General features: G+C 37.1%; 1 protein-coding gene across 15 annotated transcripts in view; it reads left to right on the top strand.

Annotated features, from left to right (window-relative positions):
- EIF4G3 (eukaryotic translation initiation factor 4 gamma 3) overlaps positions 1–24,457 on the top strand; it is a 308,928-nt gene that overhangs the window by 273,892 nt on the left and 10,579 nt on the right. For 14 of the 15 annotated variants that reach the window (XM_054571680.1, XM_054571681.1, XM_054571675.1 and 11 more), the window contains 7 exons: positions 11–128; positions 1,860–2,080; positions 3,980–4,098; positions 7,847–8,019; positions 13,401–13,526; positions 14,917–14,998; positions 16,831–16,929. In XM_054571680.1, coding sequence (XP_054427655.1) covers positions 11–128; positions 1,860–2,080; positions 3,980–4,098; positions 7,847–8,019; positions 13,401–13,526; positions 14,917–14,998; positions 16,831–16,929 — 938 coding nt within the window. The remainder of the gene's footprint in view (positions 1–10; positions 129–1,859; positions 2,081–3,979; positions 4,099–7,846; positions 8,020–13,400; positions 13,527–14,916; positions 14,999–16,830; positions 16,930–24,457) is intronic. The other variant, XM_054571672.1, reaches the window with a different exon arrangement.

Here is a 24,457-nt window from a genome sequence, read left to right as displayed (position 1 = left end):
ACACATATAGATGCCTTACGGTCAAGTGCTTCCAGTTTAAACAGATTCTCTGCTTTGCAACCTCCAGCACCCTCAGGGTCTACATCATCCACACCTTTAGAGTTTGATTCCCGGCGGCCTCTAACCAGGTAAGAAGTCTGCTGTCCGTGTTAACACAAGACTCACCTGCTTGTCGCTATGTCTGTCTGTCTGTCTGTCTCTCTCTTTTTGTCTCTCTGTCATACATACACCCCCCCACCCCCGCATCCATCCAAATTAGGATCATAATCCCCATGGATGGATTCCTATCATCTCTAAGGTTGACTTCATTTCTTTTTTTCCCTTTAATCTTCACATTCTGTAATTTGCATGGTAAGAACAAAATTGAGTGGTAGATTTGGGTTGGGGTGGAAAGGCTACATAAGTCAATCTGGCAAATATCTGACGGTTTGCTCCTTAGAGAGCCAGGCTGATTCAAGAAGTCCGGGAGTCTGTGTAGGACTCTCCACACTAACGCCTCAGGATGCTCTAGATTAGTTGAGCAGTCTCAAGCGTGGGGATTAAAGGGTGTGACTGCCTCCCCACACACCTCTCTATTACGCTCTTGTTATATTTGAGATTGTCTTTTATTTTCTACTACTGCGTATCCTACTGTCTTCCTACTTTTGTTTTTGTAGGATCCGTACAGTCAAGTGTTCTGTTGGTTAGTCTCCGGAGAATGGATGAGGAGGACTTGTAGTATAGTGACAGAGAACAAAATTTTTAATATAAGCACCTTTGGAGCTGAAGTTTCTTTTGCTTTCAAACTTTTGTCTTTTACTGTTGTAATGTTTGGTGAGGTAGACTTTCTAAACTCTGTTAATTATTCCCTCAGCATCTGAAACAATATATGCGTAGCACAACTCAACTTTTTAATGATGACCTGGGTTGTCTTTGAGTACCAGAGGTGCTACTGAGGTCTTCATGGCTCTGTGCTCTGCCATCAGTTTCCCCGATGGCTCTGCTTTTTGAGAGTATGTTTTTTCACGGTGGTTAGACTGTTGTTACGCCTCTACCTCTTCCCTCTTCTCTCCCCTTTAACTAAGTTGCTGCTTCTGATCTGCCATGGGTAAGGAACTGTTTGTCCAACTGGTTCGAATTGTCTAAAAGAAGACTAAATAGGGAAATAAGAAGATTCTTTCTTAAAATGAATAAAGTGTGTGACGTTGGCTATTCAAAAATTACTTCTACCTGGTTCTCAAATATTTTCCATGTATTTAGCTCTGTCTGGTGTGGCTTAGTGGCTTGATTGTGAGCCTGCAAACCAAAGGGTCGCTGGTTCAATTCCCAGTCATGGCACAAGCCTGGGTTGCAGGCCAGGTCTCCAGTTGGGAGCATGCGAGAGGCAACGCACACATTGATGTTTCTCTCCCTCTTTTTCTCTCTCCCCTCCCCTCTCTCTAAAAATAAATAAATAAAATCTTTTAAAAATATGTTTTCCATGTACTTGAAGTTTCTGAGTAAATACAGTATGTATTTTCTAAGATAGTAATATGTTCTTTTGGTATTCTGTTTCCCTTTTATTCACTTAGTTCATATATCCATCACTGTCTTAAAAGATTTTTAAAAACTAAATCAAGGAATTGTCATTGTCATAAATTTTTAGGTGGTATCCCTTTAACATTTAAGAGAAAAGTTAAAGCTATCTTACTATTCTCCTTAAAGCGCTGATTTTACTTGTTTTTATAAATAATTACACTTTGAATATAATTTATGCCTCATAATCTAAAGTTTTCTCAAAAATTATTCTGCATACTTGAGAATATCTTAGTATTACTTTATAGTTTAAATACATAGGAGATAGGGGTCTTTCTTTTGAAATGTGTGGTTTTGTCTTTTAGTCGTGGAAGCATGGGCAGGGAGAAGAATGACAAGCCCCTTCCATCTGGAACAGCTCGTCCAAACACTTTCATGAGGGGCAGCAGCAGTAAAGACCTGTTAGACAATCAGTCTCAGGAGGAGCAGCGGAGAGAGATGCTGGAGACTGTGAAACAGCTTACAGGAGGCATGGATGTGGAAAGGAACACTGCTGAGGCTGACCGAAACAAAACCAGGGAGTCAGGTGAGACACTTTATATGAACAAATACAGATGAAGATTTGGGCCTTCAATTTGGAAGGAAAACTATAAAGAAGATTTTTGTCCTTGAGTTGATTTCATGATACTAGCACACTTAGCAACACCTTAAAAGTTAAAAAGCCCCTGGCAGGATGGATCAGTGAATTGAGCATGGTCCCATGCGCCAAAAGGTTGTGGCTTCATTCCCCAGTCAAAACATATACCGAGGTTATGGGTTTGATCCCCTGTCGGGGTACGTGCAAGAGACAACCTATCAATGTTCCTCTCTCTCTCTCTTGCCCACCCTCCCTCCCCTCCCTTCCTCTCTCTCTAAAAATCAATGAACATATCCTCAGGTGAGGATTTTAAAAAAAAAGTTAAAGGGCATCCTCATAGTTTTGTGACACAGTTCTCACTCCCCAGGTATCCCTTTGTGCAGCAATTTGTAAATTTTTTTCTTTCTCTATTAATGTGATGATGGTGGGGTCCTCTTGCTGTATGTTAAGTAATCTGAATTTCTTATACGTTTCCTAAATAACACCTCAGTGTTCATTAGAGTGTGAATGTATGCTTTTGTAGAGCCCCTCAAATGTATGGAAATTCTGACACTGAACCATTGTGAGGCAAACCAAAGAGAGTACCAGACTGTCTCTTGTTACCTTCATCTTCTTTGGTAACCTCTGTGGCTTTTGTACATGTTTAGCATGTATATGTGGGGATAACAAGTGTGGGGTTATTATGAATATTAAATGAGAAGTCAACATATGTAACTACTTAGAATGTTACCCTGATATATACAAAGTTTTCAAAGGTACTAGAAGTCATGTTAATGAAGGTGATGAAAATAGTTTAAAGATAATTTTTACCATCTTGTAACTCTTAGTCCTGAGGTAATAGTGGTTGTTTATAACATCTTTATAACTTTCAATTTGTTTTACTATTTAAATTTGTGTCTTCTAACTGGCGTCTCTAAATGGATTTCAGAAGCAAGTTGAAGTGTCTTTTCCCAACTGATACACAGACTTGAGATCCTTCAGCTTTACGAATATGTAGCTTTCTTATCTGTGTTAGATATTTGGGGAACATAATAAAATAGGGCATGAAAATAACCTGAGTAGTGAATAATGTAGCACAGCTGCCCTGTGCCTGTTTATTGTCTCAGTCATTTATCCATTCACCACTTGCACACTGAGCAGCTAGTGACTTTTGGGCACTCGTTCCCTGCACTCAGCCTTCAGTCTGCTGGATCAGGAAGAACTTTATCAAATAATTCCACAAAATACTATATATAAGTACAAACTGAGGAAAATGCTCTGAGGGAAAGGAACATAGTTCTAAGGGAGTACTTAACACGGGAACTACCTAGAATTGACACAGAAAGATATCAGGGAAGGCTTCCCTAAGTTCTGAAGGACCAATAGGAGTTAAAAGAGGTTTGTAAAGAGGGACAGTATGGAACAGAGAAAGAACATTCCACATGAGGAGTACCATGAGCACGGTCATAATAAGCGGAACCGTGCCATGTTTGAGCAATTGCCAAGGGCCGGTGCAGCTAGAGCTCTGTACACAGCTGTGCAGGCCTCATGGTTTTTTTCATCATTGAAGCAGTGGGGAGGAGTCAGAGTACAGAAATGGACAAAAAGCTTTAATTACAAAAGTTTATTATATTCCTATACCCTCTTAATTGTTGTGGATCATGAAGTTACTTTGCATTTATCTATTTTAAAATGAACATTACTGTATTCTGCTTTTAGTTGTCTTGCTTTGTCAGATTTGTCTATTTTTAATGCTTTTACCAGAAAAAAAAGTGACATAACAACGTGAACATTATCAACCATGATCCCACCATTTTAATGATAATTTTTGTCATTTTTACTTTCTCACTCTTTTTTAAACCTCACTAGTAGTAAAATCAGAAATTCCAACGACGTCAGCCTCTGACAAGCCTTCATTGTCAGAAGAGGAAATGGAGAGGAAGTCCAGATCTATCATTGATGAATTTCTACACATTAATGATTTTAAGGTAAATCAATTAAAAAACAACAACAACAACAGAGTAAGCCCTGTGACAGACATAGTAACTTGATTCTGGTCTAAATCAGTTGTCATCGTGAACTGATTGACTTAGAGTACGTGATCCAAGTCCAACACAGTTCAGTTTGCACAACCCTGATACATTTCTGCCAGGTACTCTCTTTTAAATTGACACTATAGATCCAAGATCAAGTGGCAAGAAGCAGGAATGGGTACCTATCCATCCCCACTATAAGGTAACCATATTGACTTTGGTATTTATTAATGAACAAAAACAACATACCTCATGATTTTCACAGTCAGTTTGTCACCATTCTTATATAACTTTACAGTGTGTCTGACATTACCTTTTCTTTATTTCTTATGTAGAAAACTAAGGCACAGAGGAGTAAGCAGTATGCCCGGGTCAGACAGCCTGAGTGACTCATTTCAAGTCATTGCTTTGCATTTGCCCTTCTTTAACCCTGACCGCCTCTTTGATCTTCATTTTAAGATGGCAGTGAAAATGAGAGGGATTTTACCTGACTTCATGTAGGCTAGGGGCAGAGACTGACTATAAATAGTTAACTCCACAAATACATATTTAAATTGTAGTAATATTTAGGATCTTAGGAGACCAAATAGGACCTAATTTAGGGATCTGGAGTTAAGCAAAGGCTTGTTTAAAATATTTGTCAGATATATGAAGTACTTTTGCTTTGATATATATAGTTAATTCTTTCAGGCTTTCTTGCTCTCTTGACAACCTAGTTATTATCTGCTTTCCATGTAAAAAATCATCTTGGTTTGCTATAGTCCAGCCTTCTAAAAAGCTCAAGTTCTAAAATTGTCCAAGTTCAGAAGTAGGAAAATGTTTGATGATAAGCAAATTGGAGAGGAGTACTTTGCAGAAGCCCTTGAAAACACAGCAAAAATAAATGAACATTAACAGAAAAATGCCAAACAATATGGTTTATGTACTGTGATTTGTTAGTTAGAGTCTTAGAAAGTGAGAAATATTCTTATAAACTAGCAGCACAGCTTTTTCTTGCTTGGAAGTAGAGTATGAAAGACACAAGAAAGAGGAAGGACTAAGAAAGGTGAAGAGCAGAGACAATAAGAAAGAAAGCAGTGGAGAATGGCTTTAGAAGTAATTTGAAGGGTATACAAAGTAGCAACAGGAACTTTGAAAAAGGACATATATGACTGTGATGAGCTCCAGATACAGGGAAAGGCCTGGGTAACACTTAAGTGGAACAGGAGGACCCTTTGAAGCATTATTAGTCCTAGATCAGGCCTACAGTATGGGAGGGACAGTCACTTATGACCCAGGAATTTCATTTTGTAATGTACAAAACAGCTCCGCTGCATAGTGGCAATAAGGACCAGGTAATAATGTCATAGTGAGGTCTTACTGTGTGCTAGGTGCTATTAAACATATTTTATATGTTATTAATTTATCTAATCTTCATAACACTTCCTGGTGTTAATATTATGGTATTTTTATAGATAAGGGAGCTGAGAAGCAAAGGTGTAAAGTAACTTGCTCTAGGTTATAGTACTGATAAGTGGCAGACTTGGTATTCAGAGCCAGCCTCATAGCTTTAGAGCATCAACTATACTTTATTTTAGTACATTTAGGGTATTGGTGTGTCACACTAAAGGCTTACAGAGCCCATCCTAAGAAAGAGTTTTTTTCCCCTAACATCATCTGTTATTATTAACAGTAATACAAATTATTATTTATTGAGCCTTGCTTTATCCTTGGTAGTGTTTCAAGTGCTTTTATATACATTTTATATTCAGTCCTCACAGTAATCCTATACTAGGAAGTTAAGGCTGAGAGATAAAATTATGCTCCTAAGCTCACACATTAATGACAGAGCCAGCATGGAAACCTACATCTGTCTGACACCACGGCCTGTGTTTTTAGCCTCTTTATTGAGTACCTAACACATGTCGGCCACATTTTAGGGACTACTGCCTGGGTATACTCTAGTGTCTGTAGTGAGCAACCTGCTCTGTTTCTATGGGTCTGTTAATAGGAAATACAGGCAGAACTGCCCTAAAGATAGGTGATAAATAAACAAATAAATAACTACCAAAAAGATTATGTTTAAATGCAGAGAAGTAAAATTAGGTGATATGAGAGCCAGTGGATGGGCAGCCACAGAGACTGTAGGTGTGATTTCAGCTGGAGAGCCCAAAAACGAGAAAAATCAAACCCTGAGAAAATCAGGGAGAAAGGCAAGATTATGAACTGCTGTGACATTAGAAGCATTATGATATGTAGATTCAGTGAATAAATTCCCACTGGAAGACATTTAATCACTTCAGGTTAAATACTGAAGATTGAACACTTGAATTCCTTTCCACTTCCTCCTGAAAAGGCATTATAATGATGATGATGCTATTAAAGTGAGGCAGAACCCCACAAGAATAAGAAGTATGGGGAATAGATAGCAGCAACATTCTGGAAGTTAGAAATTAGAAGGATGAATGGTAATTTATTTAGAAGACCACAAATGTGCATGAGATGTATCTGGAGCTGGAAACAGAAGGTTTATTGGTTAAAAGCATCTGTAAGAAACAGTTTTACATGACAACTGACCTGAATGTTTCAAAAATGCCAGTGTCATAAAAGGACAAAAGAGAGGGAAAAGACCGATACAGATTAAAGGAGTTGAAAGAGACATCATGACATGTGATGTCGGGTTTTTAATTGGGTCCTAGAACAACAAAAAGCTATATTGGGGCACTTGGGAACAGTTGTGGAATTTTGAATATGTACTATATGTCAGAGAATGTTTTTATTGACATTACTGTATGAATGTTAAATTTCTTATATAGAGAGGAATAAAACTAAAAATAGATGAATCTCAATTGAAAGGAAGATATATAGGTGTACATTGTACTACTCTTTAAGTTCTCTGTGGTTTGAAGTTTTTCATGGAAAAAAGTTAATGTGGGGGAGGTATTAAATGAAGTAGGCAGAGGGTCAATAAAGCAGCAATGAGAACCCAGACATAGGCCTTACCTCCTCCTTCAGTTGGGAGGCTGCCTTCTCACACGCATCTTCCCCCTCAGAAAAGCCAGTCTCTTTAGAAGTGAAACCAAAGGATTTTATACTCAAAGTTGAGACAGGTAAGAACAGCGGGCTCGCTACAGCGCTAGTGGTTCAGCTCCTCCACGCCGAAGACAGTGGACCTAACCAAATCACCCCATAGTGAGAAACACTAAACAAGCCCCTCACCCCAGGAACTTCATAGTTCTCAGTACTTAAGCTAACCGAACTAGCTTTCCTGTGAAAGAAGACCTGTCTCATTGAAGATTTTGCAAATATTAACATACCCGAACAGAATTACCTCAGTAGCCATTTTAAGTAAGGCCTTTGAATTATGACGTTGACTTTCCATTTCATAATGTACCATTTTCCGTTTTTTAAATGATCATAAAATAGGCAAATATTGTGTAGCAAAATACATTTTTGACTCTGGTCCTTTGATCTTTAATAAAATCATTAACCTAAACACATTTGGTTTATAAAGACCCAGATCTTTTGTTTTTAAATATGACTAATATCACCCATATTTGCCTGCATTTCACTGAGCTCTATTAATGTCTTAAAAATTGTATGTGAAAATTGTCTTGTTTGCAGAGCTTTCTGCTGAGTTCGTCATAAGTAAGAGATTTTACATTTAACACTCTGGTAATGCTATCCAGATTCTGGGGTAAGTTTGTCTTTGCTATTCGAACAGGAAGCCATGCAATGTGTGGAGGAGCTGAATGCCCAGGGCCCACTACATGTGTTTGTGAGAGTGGGAGTTGAGTCCACGCTGGAAAGGAGCCAGATCACCAGGGATCACATGGGCCAATTACTGTATCAGCTGGTACAGTCAGAGAAACTCAGCAAACATGACTTTTTCAAAGGGTCAGTATCCTCCTCAAGAGTGGTATTTATGAGGTTCTTGAGTAGTACTTCATTAAAAGTATATGTCTATTTTTACGTTTTTAGCTTTTATAATAGATTGAAATTGTGTCCCCTATAATATGTTGATGTGTAACATTGATAATGTTAGTTGGTATGATGATATTTGTAGACTGTGCTAGGTCATAAAGGTTATTATCATCTGTTTCTTAATTTCTTATTGTTAGACCTGCATTATGATGTAAGGTAGCAGAGACCCCTTGACCTTGGGGGAAACTAAGGCTTCATCAGAGTATTTACATGTAAACCCTTGGATAGTCTTTCAGGAAAAAAACTTTTCTGTGTGAAAAAAATATTTTGAAAAATGGACTTAAACCTGAAAGCTTTAAATTTTTCAAAAAACCATGGTTATTTTGGCCAGGAAATGCTTGTCTGTCCATGTTAGTGCCATAGAACATTTTGTAATTCCAAGTCGCCAGTGAGTTATTCTATTCCAGGTTGGTTTTGTTGTGGTTTCTATAGATGGCCTGTGTGATGAAGCCTGGCTGTCACTGGGGTTGGATCCTCATTTGATGAGATTCTGGTCTCTTTGTGAGACGCGGTCATTACAGGTGCATGGATTAGGTTCTTTGTGGTACAGCCACAGAATCCTACCTGGGCTTAGGTTCTGAAATCAATGTTTAAAGCTAAAACTGCATGGCAAAAAATTTTGTCTTAGGAGCCATGTTGTGCACTGTAAACATACAGTCACAGTCATCACTGCGAGTGCTTACTCTCTAAGGGGACAGGAACTAAAACCCCCTGGGGGCTGAACATCAGATTCGCATCTCCTATCTCATACCACTCAGGGCACGTGCTCATTAAGTGGAGAGGCAGTAAGAATTCTGCACTATTTAAGTTATTTTTCTCCTTATAAATTTCTCCTTAAAAAAATCTCCTTTTTGCCAAGCTCACGTTGTATTCTTATACATTAAATGTGCATGTGATAAAATGCCACTGTATATCTTTCAGAAATGGTCAACTTCTTAGAATAACATAACCATTAAATGCCAAAGTTGAATGTGCTTAGGAATAATTACTCATTTGATTTTGTGACAAAAGATGGCATTGTCTCCAAGGTTCTGGAAAATGTGTATTTACCCTTAGGATCATTAAAAAGTTGTATTTCAACAGTGAGCTAGATTTCTCTGAATTCAGTGACTGGCTATACTGAGGCCGTATGACCCAGTTAACTTTATAAGAAATTTTGGCAAAAGTTGCCGTGATTGTTGGCCTTTAAAGTCAGGATGGTTTCCCAGTTTTAAAAGAAAAATATGTTCACTCCAATAACCAGCCAGGATAAACAGTAAGTATAATAAGGGGATCCATACCCACACAAACAAACTGAGGTCTGCCCCTAGCCAACCTGCAACTATAACTTCAAGCCCCTAGAAACTACATTTGCAGTAACTATTGTATTAGTTTATAACTCACTTGCTTTTTACCTAGGTGTTATGATATATTCACCAGAAAAGTTTGGAAATGAGAATTTCTTTAAACTATATTCAGAAGTTATTTCATATCTGGAAAAACCCCAAGAAGTATAGTCTAGCTTCACCAGCTTCAGTTGAACTTGGGTGGTGCTAGCTTGGTTTCTAGGCTATCTCAACCATTTGCATTTCCCTTCCTAGGTTCCCTTGAGGAGAACGTGTCATCAGTCATGGTGTCCACATTTTCCTTGTTACTGTTGGTGGTGGAGGTGGTGGTGCTGCTGCTGCTGCTGTTGCTGGCAATACTACCACAACCACTACCTTTCATTTAGACCAAAATGAGGATAACACATCTGTGTCTCAGTAACTACTTCCTCTTTCTCTATTTTTACTTCCTTCTGCAGCTAGAGATAATGCAGTGGCTCCAGACCTACCTTTTAATACTAAATTAGACCTAACCAGATGATCCTTAGACCAGGGCCCCTATGAAAACCCCATTCCTCCCTAAATGGAGAGGCCTGGCAGTTTTTTCTAAGATAGAAACAAACTGATAGTTTAATGTCATCATCCACAAAGAGGCTTCTTGCAAATAGATCAGTTTCCCAATTACTTAAAAAGCCCAAGTTATAAATAGTTTGTACTGTCCAGAGAGGCCAGTTCACTGGAGCCATGGAAATGCCCTGAGTCTTCTATCTCTTTGGCTTCCATGTGCAAAGGTTTCTGTTTTTACACAGCATCGTGGGAGAACATCTAAGGTTAGCTTACTCAGACGCTGCTACTGTTTAAATGCCAACTTTTGAGCAGTCACTGAAGCAGTGATTCTGGGAGACATAGAAAGTAGATGGCCTCCAAGTTTACTGGACCCTGATCAGCCAGCTAATCCTCCATTTCTCCTACAGCTCCTTAATATTTAAGACATGTAGTGCTACTGTATATTAAGTTAGATTAGACAGAAGCCTCAAACGGGCTCTTTGTGTCAGGGTATTTATAAATGTTAGATCCTTTGGGATTTTCCTTACGAGGTGCTGTATCAACTCTAAGCATGCAGTTGCCATATATAAAAGCATATCACCACAAAGGCAACATCAAGCCATCCTCTTAGAGTTTCAGTACTTGAATCTAAATGCTTTATGACATAATTTAGGTGGGTAGGTAGATGCATTTCAAGTAGTGCTGATAGAGTCATTTTATATCATGGCTTCAGAAGACTTCTTTTTTAAAACTGTCTAGTAAAGGTAGTTGAGTACAATTCACTATTAGCCATGGAATTGGAATCACTTTGAAAGTGTGATAAATAAATGAAATCCAGGGTAGCAAAAATTGGAGTTGACAGTAAACACAAAATAGGTGTCCTTCAGGAGACTTGCTATATTAGTATTTCATTTTGAGAAATACTTGTTGGAGAGGAAATTCTTAGCTCCTTCTTGACTACTTTTTGGAACTTTTCTTGCCACTCTGGCAATTCTACCTTGGTAAAAAAAAGATACAGTTCAGAGCTTACACAGACATGCAGACTAAATTTCAAATGCAGAATTGTAGAGATGCTAGTTAACAGTGAAAACCCTATTTGCTCACATAGGTAGGTAGGCTGTAGTTCGAATAGTCTTTGTTGTAGTAATTCTTTGAAGATGGTACTGCAATATAAGAGGGCTTTTCATCTTCTTTTATTTCTCTCTTTTATCTGTAATTAGATTCTTGAAATTATTTACAATAATACTCGATCAATTTGATTTTTAGATGTCTTTACTATCTCTTCCTTGTTTATCTGCAGCCAAATTTCCATTTTTATTTCATTGACATAATGCAAATTGTGGAAGATGCTGCTGACAATACCATTTCCACCTGTGTTAGGTTATTTGCCTTTTTAGCAGATTTCCGATCAGACCATCAGTGAATTTTTTAAATTCCAGCTTTTAACCATATATTCGTTTCTTTAATTAAATTTTAGGCAGGAACTCAGTATATAAAGTAAATAAAAATAGATCTCCTGCAGTCGAAACGGGGGGAGAATGCCTGAAGTCCCAACTGTGAACCCTGCCAAAGTGTGGTCCAGTAGGTGTCATAGCCACTGCATAGCAAGCAGCAAGGCCGTGGCATAGCTCTAGTTCATTCATTCAGCCAGCAGAAAATGTGTGTCGTGCAAGGTATTGTTACAGGCTATGTAGTGTAGTAGTCCAAAGACTACGCTGTGTGTAGGAGCTTCTACACACCTAGGATTTTTCTTCTAAAATCATGCAAAAGGATTTAGGAACTTTAAAACTGAAAACAAACGTGTCTTATCAGGCTTGTCTTATGGAAACCCTATGTTCAGCCAAATACGTTTTTTCTTTCTTTTTTTTTTTTTTTAATCAGCAGTATGGATTTGACAGTGATCGTGTTTTACAAATGGTCCCACGACTAACGGAGAAGTAGAAAGCCAAGGCAAGAATATGGATATCTTTTCGTTGTAATAGGAGATGAAAATGGCAGTAGATATACTGCTGAAGGACCAGGGTGGCTGCAGTTATTGTCTCATGGGCTCATTAAACAGCTTCATCTATGCCACTAACCCAGGGAACATGAATGGGCATTATAGGGTGATTAACCCAGAAATCCTGGAGTCCATCCAGCTTATGGTCCATTAGTAGCACATTAACTGGGCTGAAAGTCTCCACATAATGAGAGAATAGTCAAGTATCTGTTGTATTGCAAACAGATGACAAATAATTGCAAGCTGGAAGGTCAGAAAGTTGGCATTAGGAATTCATGAAGCCCAGAGTCGGATAATGTGGCTAATCTGCAAACTGTTTTGAAATGGCTCCTTCAGAAAGCTTACTCTGCCTTCTAGTGGTACCTTTTTTTTTTTAAGTGAAAAATTTTAATGACATGTAGACTTCTGAGATAGGTAAAAAAAAAAGTGATAAACTCTGAGTAGAAACCAGAACTGCAGTGAAAAAGCACACGTTTTATGTGTGCAGAGACCTGAAAGGACATGAAGACACAAAGACCATCTGCCCATGGCCCCTTCGTTCATTCGTTCCTTTTCTCATGATTATGTGTACTTCCTTGTAATTATGTATGTGACTCCTGTAGGTAATTTACTTTTGGTTTTGTACTTTTTAATATGCTGTATGTAGGACAAATTAACAGTCTTGAATTGTTTTTATACTTCTAAATGAATAGCTATGCTGTTGAGCCTAAGTAAAATTGCACTGATATTTTGTATTTGACTTTCACAAGTATTATATTCAAATCTCATTTATTTCACTTCATATTGAGAAATATTTCATAGCATGAGAGCTTGAAACCGTCAACGTATCTTTGAAGATACAACAGTTGGTAGCACGCCATAATGACGATGTTGTTAGTAAAGTTGTCGAATTCTTTTATATCCATCCATTCCTCCGCCCCCCCCCTCCCCCTCGCATTGTAAGCTCCTCAAGGACAAGGATTTTTGCCTTTTCTTCTCTGTGTCTGGTCTGCACAGCCCTAGGTTTTTAGTCAGTGCTTCTGGCTAACTCAAAGGATATAATACTCAACTGTAATGAGCTCTTTATAATGTGGGATTAAACTGATAGCTATTCCCCCAGAATTTCACATGGTTCCCTCATTTTCATCATTTGAATCTTTCAAATGTCACCTCTCTACAGAGGTATTTTATGATGCCATCTGTACTGGGGTATCCTAGTACTATAGCTCCATGCTCTTCAGAGTATTGGCCCTGGGTGCAAGGATGTTTTTGTTTGTGCTCTTCTCTCTCTCCCCACACTGAGGTAAGATCTTTGAGAGCAAGAACCAGTTACTTCATGCCTAGAACAGTATCTAACACAGCAAGTGCTTAATAGGTGTTTCTTTACCGACTGATTTTTGGTCTTTTTATTTAATCTTAACTTTTGAATTATATCTGCATGCGAATTTTTTCCTGTTCTTTTTTAGTTTTTCAGAAACATTGGAATTGGCAGATGACATGGCCATTGATATTCCCCATATTTGGTTGTACCTTGCTGAGCTGGTGACTCCCATGCTGAAAGAAGGCGGAATCTCCATGAGAGAACTTATCATGTAAGTTGTTCTTGTTTCTTTTGATGTATATCAAATTAAACTAACGTAAAACTCACCAGCGGGCCTTCTAGCATAGTGCTGTTCCCTTGGTGCAGTGATGGTCGACCTTTTTCATCCCATGGCACACAGAAACAATTACTAAAATTCTGCAGCGCACCAGAAAATACATTGTTTGCTTTTCTGATAAAAATAGATAGAATTTTTATTCTTTCATCCTGGACAGCTATTGTTGTGTTGGCTGTTTCATTTTTTTATTTGACATTGTGAGAGAAAGAAGGTCAGTGCCTCTGACCTAGTAGTTGGGTATTGCATGTTTTAAAAATTCTCGCAGCACACCAGTTGAAAACCGTTGCCCTAGTGCCTTTGGGGACTATTAGATGCACCTGTGACTCTTTAAGACTTCTAATTTTAATATAAAAATACCTTTACTGCAGAAGTGATGGGGATATAATAGCTGTGTGGTCCATTGAGGTTAGCAATGATTATAGATTTGGCTCCAAAATCATGCAGCTAACTAGAAGGTGATTTTGCTCCTGGAAACTTAATGCTGGCCTGACTTTTATGTCTATCATTGCTCTAGCGTTGTGACACCTTACCAGACTGTGACACCTGTATAGTACGTGCTCAGTTGTAATTAAAGGAACTGAGGTTTCAGGCATTCCTAAATTTGAACATGAGTAGAAAATTATTGCCACATTGTATAGACTAGTATTTCCCAAGAAATTATTCATATAGACAAACTGCACACTGCTGTGTCCCTTTTCTTTGACATTCACAGAATAAATTATAGCACAGTCAAGATTATGAGAATCCTATAAATAAAATGCAAAACGTAAAACGGTTGAAATTTGTGTAATTGACATTGCCTCACTCAGTTGATTGTACAATCTTTTTTTTAGGAATGATTATTGATACCCTGTAGAACATAGTTTGAGAAATACTGATTTAGGCTATGAAAAAATAGGTCCCTTTCTGTTCTAGCCGTATTCTAAAAAAAAGCGGGGGGGGGGGTTCCTTTCTTAAAAACAGTTAATAACTAAGCTTCACACCTTTCTGTTACCTAAGGTGCTTTTCTCCTTTCAGCTTAAAGTGGGGTTTCTGCGAATAGATTATTAAGTGAGTCTGGTCCTAGCAACTGCGTCTGTTACTGAAGTAGTTAAAGAAAAAGGCAAAAATCAGGAGTTCTAAAGCCCCTTTCCAGCTTCTCCATGAAGCATAAAATGAACCTGAAGTCTTCTGTTGAAAATTACTGCAAGTTGTACTGGATTTGGCTTGCCCAGTATTATTTAGGTTGTACAGTCTCTGTTCTTTTGGCTCACATTGTTTGCCTACTGTTCTAGAACAGAGAGTTTATTCTGAGGTACTTAATCACTACTCCTGTCTTTCACAGAGAATTTTGCAAACCTTTACTTCCTGTTGGAAGAGCTGGGGTCTTGCTTTCTGAAATATTGCACCTTCTATGCAAACAAATGGTGAGTGTTAAAGTGAGTGTCCAACTCAACAGCAGATTTTGACTTTGGGTTATTTGTAAAGAGCTTAGATATCACTGTGCAAGTAATTGTTTCCTTTTATTCTTTGAAAAAAAGAGTGAGGTCTCTGTTTAACTCTAGTTTCTTCCGGGGCATATTTGTCTTTCTGTTCACTAGTAACTTGAAAAAGAATAAACTAATCTCAACTAGATTTGATATAACTCTTAAAAACTTCAAGATATGTTTTATTTGTAGGTAGTAATTTTATCTTTTCTTGAAATAAAATGGCTGCATTATTTATACTTTTTAATTGATTTAAATGAAAACTCCACCTCTTTCAGAGAAAGACAGGATTCGTAAAATGATTAATTTTATTATTTTTGGATCATGGGCTAGGTAATCCAATTATAAACAGGTGGTAAAAATGATCCTGCAAGGTTGTGAATTTCTATCATAAAATTAAATTTATTTTAGTTTAATCAATACTACATAATTCTCTGTGAAGTTCTATGCTAGGATCTCAGTCTACAAAAATAACTAAACCTTAAAAGAATTTATAAACTCGAGAGGGAGACAGACAACTCTAAACCCATAGTTTCAAAGGAGTGTGGCAGGTGCTGTATTAGAGGTCTAAGAGGTTTGGTTTGGGAAAGGGGTGTACAGTCACAAAGGTGACGTAACACCTGGGGCCAAAGATGTCAAAACAAAACAGAACTCAGGATGAAAATTCTGGAGTGATTTCTGACTTACTCAAATCAAAGCAAAAAATACTGATATGTTAGATCTCATTATTTTATAGGCATTGATTTTAAAAATTCAGCATTTTATTCATCATTCTAAATCTGCAGAAATCCTTCTGTATCACATTTGTGTAGCAGTTACTCACAGATAGGTATACAAAATAGCCTGGACTCTAGTTCTAATTGATTATCTCTCTGTCATTAGTACTCTTTGTTTGCTAACACTAAAATTTTTATTGAACCTTAATTTGCAGATCCAAAATTCTCCTCTTCTCTCTTACTTGACTTTAGTCTTTATTTAAAATTCAAATTCTTGTTAACTTTTACTCGTAAAAGCGAAAGTGAAATTCTCATAGAACATAAACTCTGCAGTTAGACAGCCTGAGTTTAAATCCTGGCTTTACCAAGTTACCAGCTATGCCTTGGGCAGGTTACTCTATGAAATAAGTAGTATATATTCCATCAATGACAGCTGCAGCCTCAAACCCTGACATTTTCATTTATTGCTATGACTTTATTCAAACAGTGGGCTTGCCCCTCCACTGACAGTAGCTCTTCTCTATTTATTGGGTTCAACCTGTGCTTTTTTTCCCCTTCAAATATTTCTCATTCCAGATTCAGGAGCAACAACTCTTCTTAGCCATTCTTGTGTTAGCATACTGGTGATCTCCTATGAAGAGGAATGCCAGTGAGGCTTGTTGAATAGCTTTCATAGCAGATGCATATAATGCTGTCTGGGGAAAGAGACAGTGTTGAATTTGTAAACTCAGTGCGTTGGTCTCTTTTTAGGTGATTGCATTAATAAATTCTAGGTACCGGCTTGCAGATCTCCAGATTAGCCATCCAGTAAAAGGAATTATTAAGCCTTAAACAACTATACTTCAACCATTCACCATTATATTTACATATATTCAGACATCTCGGTTTCAATGCTAAGAGTCCTAAGAAATTAATTTCATATCAGCAGGAAAAGGGGTTTTTTTGTTTTGTTTTGTTTTGTTTTGTTTTGCAGATTTTTCAGTCTTAAAGTTCAACAATCTGTTTTTTCTCTTGCCAATGTAAAAGTAAATGGATTTTGACTTATCTCTGTTTCAGAGCCATAAGAAAGTGGGAGCCTTATGGAGGGAGGCTGACCTCAGCTGGAAGGACTTTTTACCAGAAGGGGAAGATGTACATAATTTTCTCTTGCAGCAGGTATGTAAGAACAAGACTTATCCCTTCCTGTTTGACAGCACATATTTTTAGTCCACAGTTGGGAATATGTGGATGTGGAGTACCAATTTAATTTATATACACATTTTTGACTGCACAGGTGATTGGTACCCCCAACCTCTCTGTTCTTCAAAGGTCAGCTATTAGGTTTATATTATAGAAGAAATGAAGATAATTTCATTCTAATCATTCTAATGATTAGAATTAGATAATATTCTAATCATTAAAATTAGACCAAAATAGGAGTCATGGTCAATATGTCACTTTAAGTCCACTTCAACTATGCACTCATTAGCTAAAAATAAAATTTAAAAGACTTAGTCACACGTAGAAAAAAAGCAAGATGAAGGGGCCGGGCGGAGGAAGGCAAAGGGGAAAAAATTGGGAAAACTGTAGTAACATAAACAGTAAAATACAATTTAAATAAATAAATACACCTTAAAAAAAAAAAAAAAGCTATATATCTCCATGAACAAGAAATGAAATTCATAAATAAAGCACAGGTGGTGATAGGGCTAAAGCCGCAAGTTGTCCAAGCTCTGGATTTGAAAGCAGGTAGAGACAATCAGAGTCATTTCTGTGGGTTAACAGGTGCTCGAGTGCCCTTTTACACAGTAGAGGATTACGGGGCAGGCTTATTACATAAAGCGTAAATACCACAAATAAAAAAGTGAAAGGAAGTAGACATAGTCCTATAGCCAGAAACTGCTCTAGGCTGCCTACTGTCTGGGTCTTGAAATCCAGAAGGCAGAAGACCCAGTGGGCAATATAATCGGGTGCTAAACCAAAGATTGCGAAGGTCAGGTGGAGACTACCATAAAACTATTAGACCAAAAAGAGTGAGAAAGAAAAACCTCTCTCAAAGTGATCCTGTAAATTAAAATCTTAAAACATTTAGAAAATTAAAGCTAAGACCGCCAAAAAAATCATCAAAAAGGAGAAAAAAGTCACTCTTAGGTAAAAAGAAAGCAATTTGAACATAGTTTCAAAGTAAGTATACTATGTTGGATAAAGTTACTATGGATTTTAGCTTCCTTTTGATTGGTTGTAGTCTAGATATACTACTGGGAGCACTCCTGAGACAAGAATAAGAACCTGTGTAAAGCATAATTTATCTTGCATTGCTGGGCTTATAGAAAGTGGGAGCAATTTCCAAGGAACAAAAGAATGAGGGGACCCCAGGCCAGGTAACTCAGTTGGTTAGAGCATCATTCCAGTATGCCAAGGTTGTGGGTTTGATCCCCTGTCAGGGCACATACAAAAACCAACCAATGGATGCATACATAAATGGAACAACAAATTGATGTTTCTCTCATTGTCCCTTCCTCTTTCTCTAAAATCAATTTTTAAAAAAAATTTTTTTAAATAAGGAGGGAAATAGCCAGAGATGAAATCTGAACTCTGAACCATAACCACATGTGAAGGGCATGCTGCTAATGCCATTATAAGTGCTTCCAGATATCTTGAAAGAGGTTGAAATGATCCCAAGTCCAATATTATCCTGGCTCCAAGAAGTGAACTAAAATGCACTTTGCAAAAACATCCTCAGCTTAGGTCTCCTGATTTTCTACAAATTAACATTATCTAAATGTATGAGTTAACACTTAGAGTTCATGTAACATATAATAAAATAAGTAACCATGAGTGGAAGTAAATAGACAACAAATGCTAGATTTAGACCAAAGATAATGGCATTATTACTCAAAATATAAAATAACACTTTTAAAAAAAAGGGAATCACAAAAATGAGCCAACTTCAAGAAGAGACTAGTCAAAATAACCGGGCAAATTTTTAAAAGAAGAAGAAACTAGATACTAGATAGATTTATAGGAGATGTTAATGAGATTTAGGGGACAAATAAGAAAGTCTAATGTGTGTCTAGTTGGAATCCCAGAAGGAAAAATAGAATGATTCATGAAGAGAAAATATTTGAGAGACTATGGCTGACACTTTTCCAGAACCGGTGAAATATATGAATCTATGTAGAAAGCACATGTGTACCACACAGAAAAATTACATTTTAATGAAACTGCAATATCAAAGACAGAAGATTTTAAAGTAGCTAGAAAGAGGGAAGTATATTACCTACAAAGGATAAACCGACTTTGCTACAGCAACAGTGAAAGCCAGAAGGTGGAATAATCTCAGAGTGTTGAGAAAATAAAATTGTTTCTCCAACTAAACTGACCTTTAAGAATGAGGGACAATGCATTTGGAAACTTAATAACACACTTCTGAATAACCCATGCGTCAAATGAAAATTCATAAAAGATATTAAAAAATATTTTAAACCGAATGAAAATGAAAACATAACATAAAAATTTATCGAATGCAACTAAAGCAGTGCTTATAGTGAAACTTTTACCACTGAACACTTGTATTTAGAAAAGTAGGTCACAAATCAGTGACCTCAGCTTCAACTTTAAAAAATTAGAAAAAGAAAAATGAAAAGTAAATAGAAAACAGTCAATAATAAGATGCAAAATTCAGTGAAACAAAAACAATAGAGAAATGTCAAGTCAAGTGCTGATTCTTTGGTAGGTAATATTGATAAACCTCTGACTAATCAGGAAAAAGAATTTAAAAGAGAAGGCACAGATTACCAATAAAAAGAATGAGAGGGGTAACATTATGCAGATTACATACATAATGGATAGAAAACTTTATGACTAATCTTTATGCTAATAGATATATCAGTTTAGTTGAGATGAACAATATCTTGAAAGATACAAACTTTTAAAGCTCAGTCAAGAAAAATAGATAGCCTGAATATTACCTGTTAAACTGAAATAATTAAAAATATTCCCACAAAGAAAACTCCAACCCCAATGGTTTCTCTGGTGAATTCTACCAGGCATTTAAGGAAGAAATAATACCAGTTCTGCAAAAAATTTTATACCAACTTTACCAGAAAACTGAAGAGGAAAGACTATTTCCCAGCTCATTCTGTGAGGCCAATATTACTTTGATAAGAAAACTATAGACCAATGTTCCTAATTAACTTAGAGAAAAGTTTCTCAAGAAAATTTTTACAAATCAACTCCAACAATATAGAAAAAGAATAATACATCATAACCAAGTAGGGTTTATCATAGGAACGTAACGTTGGTTTCATATTCAAAAATGGATGTATGGATGTCGGGAAAATGGAATAAAAGACTCCAGGATAAGTTCCTCCACTTAAAACAGCTGTTGAGCTGGCAAAATCTTTTAAAATCAGCTATTTTGGAATTACACACTACCAACACCAATGGAATGCTTGATGAAAAAAAAAAAAGGCTGGTGAATGTTGACGCTTAGCATTTTACATGCGGACACTACTAGCCCCCAGCCCAGTGGCAGACAGCTGAGAAGACGGCCGTACCTCTTTTCTTCAGCCAGATTGAGCAATAAAGACCTTGTCCTCCAGAGATTGGTTCTGTGTCTTTTAATTTGCCTGTCAGTTCACTGAGGGTCCAGGGCAGGACAGGATAAAACAGCTTCCTGGGTAGTGTCTGTCAAAGAATTTAAAGAAATAAGACACTGTGTATTCCCCACATCCATCTCTTTTTCTCATTGGATCCAGGCATTCACTGAAATCTCTGAAAGGTCACTGGCTGACTGTGGAATTAATATATCGAAGATTTCAGTGACCACACACCAGAAAGAATGTAGTCCTTGCCTTAAAGTCATCAAACAAATGACTTGACATCAGCAATCTTTGGGGAAGGGGGAGAGTGATAACCAGAGTTACCACATTACAATATTCAAAATGTCTAGTTCTCAATAAAAAATTATAAAGCATACAAAGCAATAAGAAAATATGGCTCATTCACAGGGATAAAAAAGAAACTGACAGAAAGCATCCCTGAGGAAGCCCAAACATTGGACATACTAGAAAAAGACTTTAACTGTCTTAAATATGCTCAAATTGCTGAAGGAAATCATGGGGAAAGAACTAGGAAATCAGGAGGATGATGTATGAACAAATTTGGAAATATGGATGAAGAAGTAGAAATTATAAATAAGAACTAAATAGGAATTCTGGAACTGAAAAGTTATAATAGCTGAAATAAAAATTAACTTCAGTCATGTGCCACTTAATGACATTTCAGTCAAAGCAGGACCACATATATGATGGTGGTCCCATAAGATTATAATGGGGCTGAAAAATTCCAGCCACCTAGTGACACTATAGCAGTCATACTATCATAGGGCAAAGGTTGCAAAAATCAACAAGTCTGTGATTGAGGTGACAAACAACTTTAACTGGATATGAAGGAGTATGGGCATTGAGTAGCTCCTAAAGGTGGTTCCTGAGGAATTGACTAATGAGGAATTGTTGGAACTAGAACAGGAACGCATAGCTGAAAAAGAGGCAAGAGAACAGGAAACTGCAGAAGGAAAAAAACCTCAAGAAAATTTGCAGTGAAGACTTTAGCAGAAGCATTTGCAGACCTCAGTAATCTCCTTAAAAAGTTTGGTAAAATGGAAAAGTAATCTCCTTAAAAAGTTCGGTAAAAAGTTTGGTAGAAGCTTTTCATTACTGAAAGCTTTCCATTAATAGAGAGAAATGTCATGATGCATTATCTGCTTACAAGCAAACCTATGATGAAAAAAAAGAAACCAAGCAAACCACCACAGACATATTTCTTAAAAGACTGACACCTCCTCAAGAAGGTCCTTGGGCAGGTCCTCTCAGAGGAGTTCCAAAAGAAGGCATTGCTCTCACAGGCGATGACAGATCCACGCGTGTCCCCGACCCTGAAGGCCTTCCAGTGGAACAAGATGCGGAGATGGGAGGATTGAGACTGATAACCTTGACCCTGCGTAGGCCTGGGCTAATGTGTGTGTTTGTGTTTTAGGGTTTTAACAAGACAAGTTTAAAAAGAGAACTATTTTAGGATAATGATATTGTATAAAGAAAATAACTTTTGTACAGCTCTACAGTGTGTTGTTGTAAGCTGTTATTATAAAAGAGTCCAGAAGTTTTTAAGTTATAGGTCACAAAGTAAAAAAGTTACAGTAAGCTAAGGTTAATTTGTTATTGAAGAAAATGTTTTTATACATTTAGTGTAGTCTGAACGTAGAGTGTTTATGAAGTTTACAGTAGCATATGGTAATGTCATAGGCCTTCAAATTCATTCACCGACTCACCCAGAGCAACTTCTGAACCTGTAAGCTCCATTCATAGCAAGTACATATAAGTGGACCTGTGCAATTTACACCTATATTGTCCAAGGATCAACTGTATTATACCTCTCCTATGTTTAGGTATGCTTACATACACAAATACCTACCACTGAGTTACAGTTGCCTACAGTATTCAGTACAGTAACATGCTATACACCTTGGTAGCCTACCAGCAGTTGGCTTTTCCATATAGCCTAGGTTCGTGTAAGGGTACTCCATGTTTGCACAATGAAATTGCCTAACGAGTCATGTCTTAGAACATCCCTGTCATTAAGCAATGCATGATTATAGAAGGGTTCAACAACAGATTTGAGTAGGCAGACGAAAGAATTGGAGAACTTGAAAAGAGGGCCGTTGAAATTGTTCAGTCAGGAGTCACTGATTTAAGCTAATTTACTCTCATGAAAATTTATCCGTAATTTTTGCAAAAGATATGTTCTTTTATTAATTGTTTTGCTAATGAAGCTTCTGGTGTTGTCCTATGAAACTATAAATATTATTTAATTTTTTAAAGTAAAAGAGTTCCTGTAGTTTATTTTAAAAATATTGGAAAATTAATTCATTAAAAATACAAAAATGCTTTAAAAAAAGAAGAAATTAAGTTTGGAGAGCAGAAAGAAAAATGAATTTTAAAATATTAACAGAGCCTGAGGACCTATGGGACACGGTCAAGCGTGCCAACATACACATTATGGAGTCCCAGAAAGAGAAGAGAGGGAGAAAGGGGCAGGAAAAAATACTTGAAGAAACAATGGCCAAAAGCTTCCCAAATTTGATCAAAGATATGAATCTGCACATCCAGAATTTCAGTGAGCTCCAAGAAGGGTAAACTCTTAAAAGAGATTCACACCAAGATATATTATAATAAAACTATTAAAATTCAAAGAAAATTCTAAAGCAGCACGAGAGGTGATTTTGGTCATATACCAAGAATCTTCATTAAGTATAACAGCTAGTTTCTCATCATGTGGAGGTCAGAAGACACTGGATGATAAATGCTAAAATTTAAAAACCGTAAACAAAGTCTACATCTGGCAAAATTCCCTTGAAAACTGAAAGCAATGAAGTATTCTAAGATAGAAAAGCTAAGCGAGTTTGTCACCAGTAGACCTGCCCTGGAAAAAATACCAGAGTTCTTCAGCCTGAAACAAGTCAATGTTTCTCTTTCTCTTTTTCTCTTTCCCTTCCTCTCTCTCTCTAAAATCAATAAATAAAAAATAAAACAACTTAATTTCTCTAAGCTTCAGATTCCTCACCTGTGAAATGCTAATAATACCTACATCACAGAATTTTTGTGGGGAATAGTGAGGTAATGATTCAAAACATTGAGCACAGAAAGGTACTCAGTAAATTGTGAATCTCGTTGAAATTAATTAAAATGTTTTAAAATGTTAAAAAGCAGTTAGAAAAATGAGGTTCCACCCTGACTGGTGTGGCTCAGTGGATTGAGTGCCAGCCTGCAAACCAGGGAGTTGGCAGGTCGATTCCCAGTCAAGGCACGTGCCTGGGTTTTGGGCAAAGTCCCCAGTAGGTGGCTCATGAGAAGCAACCACACACTGATGTTTCTCTCCCTCCTTTCCCCTCGATCTAAAAATCAATCAATCAGCCTTTTCTAAAAAAGAAAGAAAAATTAGGTTCCATAAAACTTGGGCTTTCATATTCTGACTTTTAGCTTTCTCCTAAAACAGATGTTTAATGCCCTTTTCGAGGAACCCTGGTACATTCTGCAAGAGATAGTGGCGAACTAATTCACAAATTTGAACCTCAGGCCCTGACTGGGCAGCTCAGTTGGTTAGAGTGTTGCCCCGATATAAAAGGTTGCCGGTTCAATCTCCGGTCAGGGCACATAACAAGAAACAACCAGTGAATGTATAAATAGTGGAACAGCAAATCAATGTTTCCCTCCCCCCGCACACACTCCCCTCATCCCTCTCTAAAAATCAATTTTTTTTTTTAATTAAAAAAAAAATGTTGCCCAGCCTAGCCTTCTAGAATCAGGAAATCAGGTAACTTGTACAGAAACACAAGAGTTCTGAGAAACAGATGTTTCTCTCCAGGGATGAATACAAATTTTATAGCTCACCGACTCCCTTTAACAGCATTAAAGCTTTCATTTTCAAGTTTTTATATCATTTTATTAATAGGCACTGTACTTCATGTTTGATTTTATTGTGGTTAATTGTTCCCAGACATTAAATTATTTCTTTAGGTTTGGGGTAGGTTAAATAGGTGTTCTAACACTTGAGGATGTAAGAATAAATTTGGAGAATGTTTCAAGGTTATGAAAAATTGATTGCCTGTTCTTAGAACTTAGGGCCATCATCTTGTTCTTTTGTG

Source organism: Pteronotus mesoamericanus, unplaced genomic scaffold (genome assembly GCF_021234165.1).
Source record: "Pteronotus mesoamericanus isolate MK-2021 breed Mesoamerican mustached bat unplaced genomic scaffold, CSHL_Meso_final contig_221, whole genome shotgun sequence".
NCBI lineage: Eukaryota > Metazoa > Chordata > Mammalia > Chiroptera > Mormoopidae > Pteronotus > Pteronotus mesoamericanus.
Note: the sequence above shows the minus strand (reverse complement) of the source record. Positions and strands in the feature narration are given on the sequence as shown.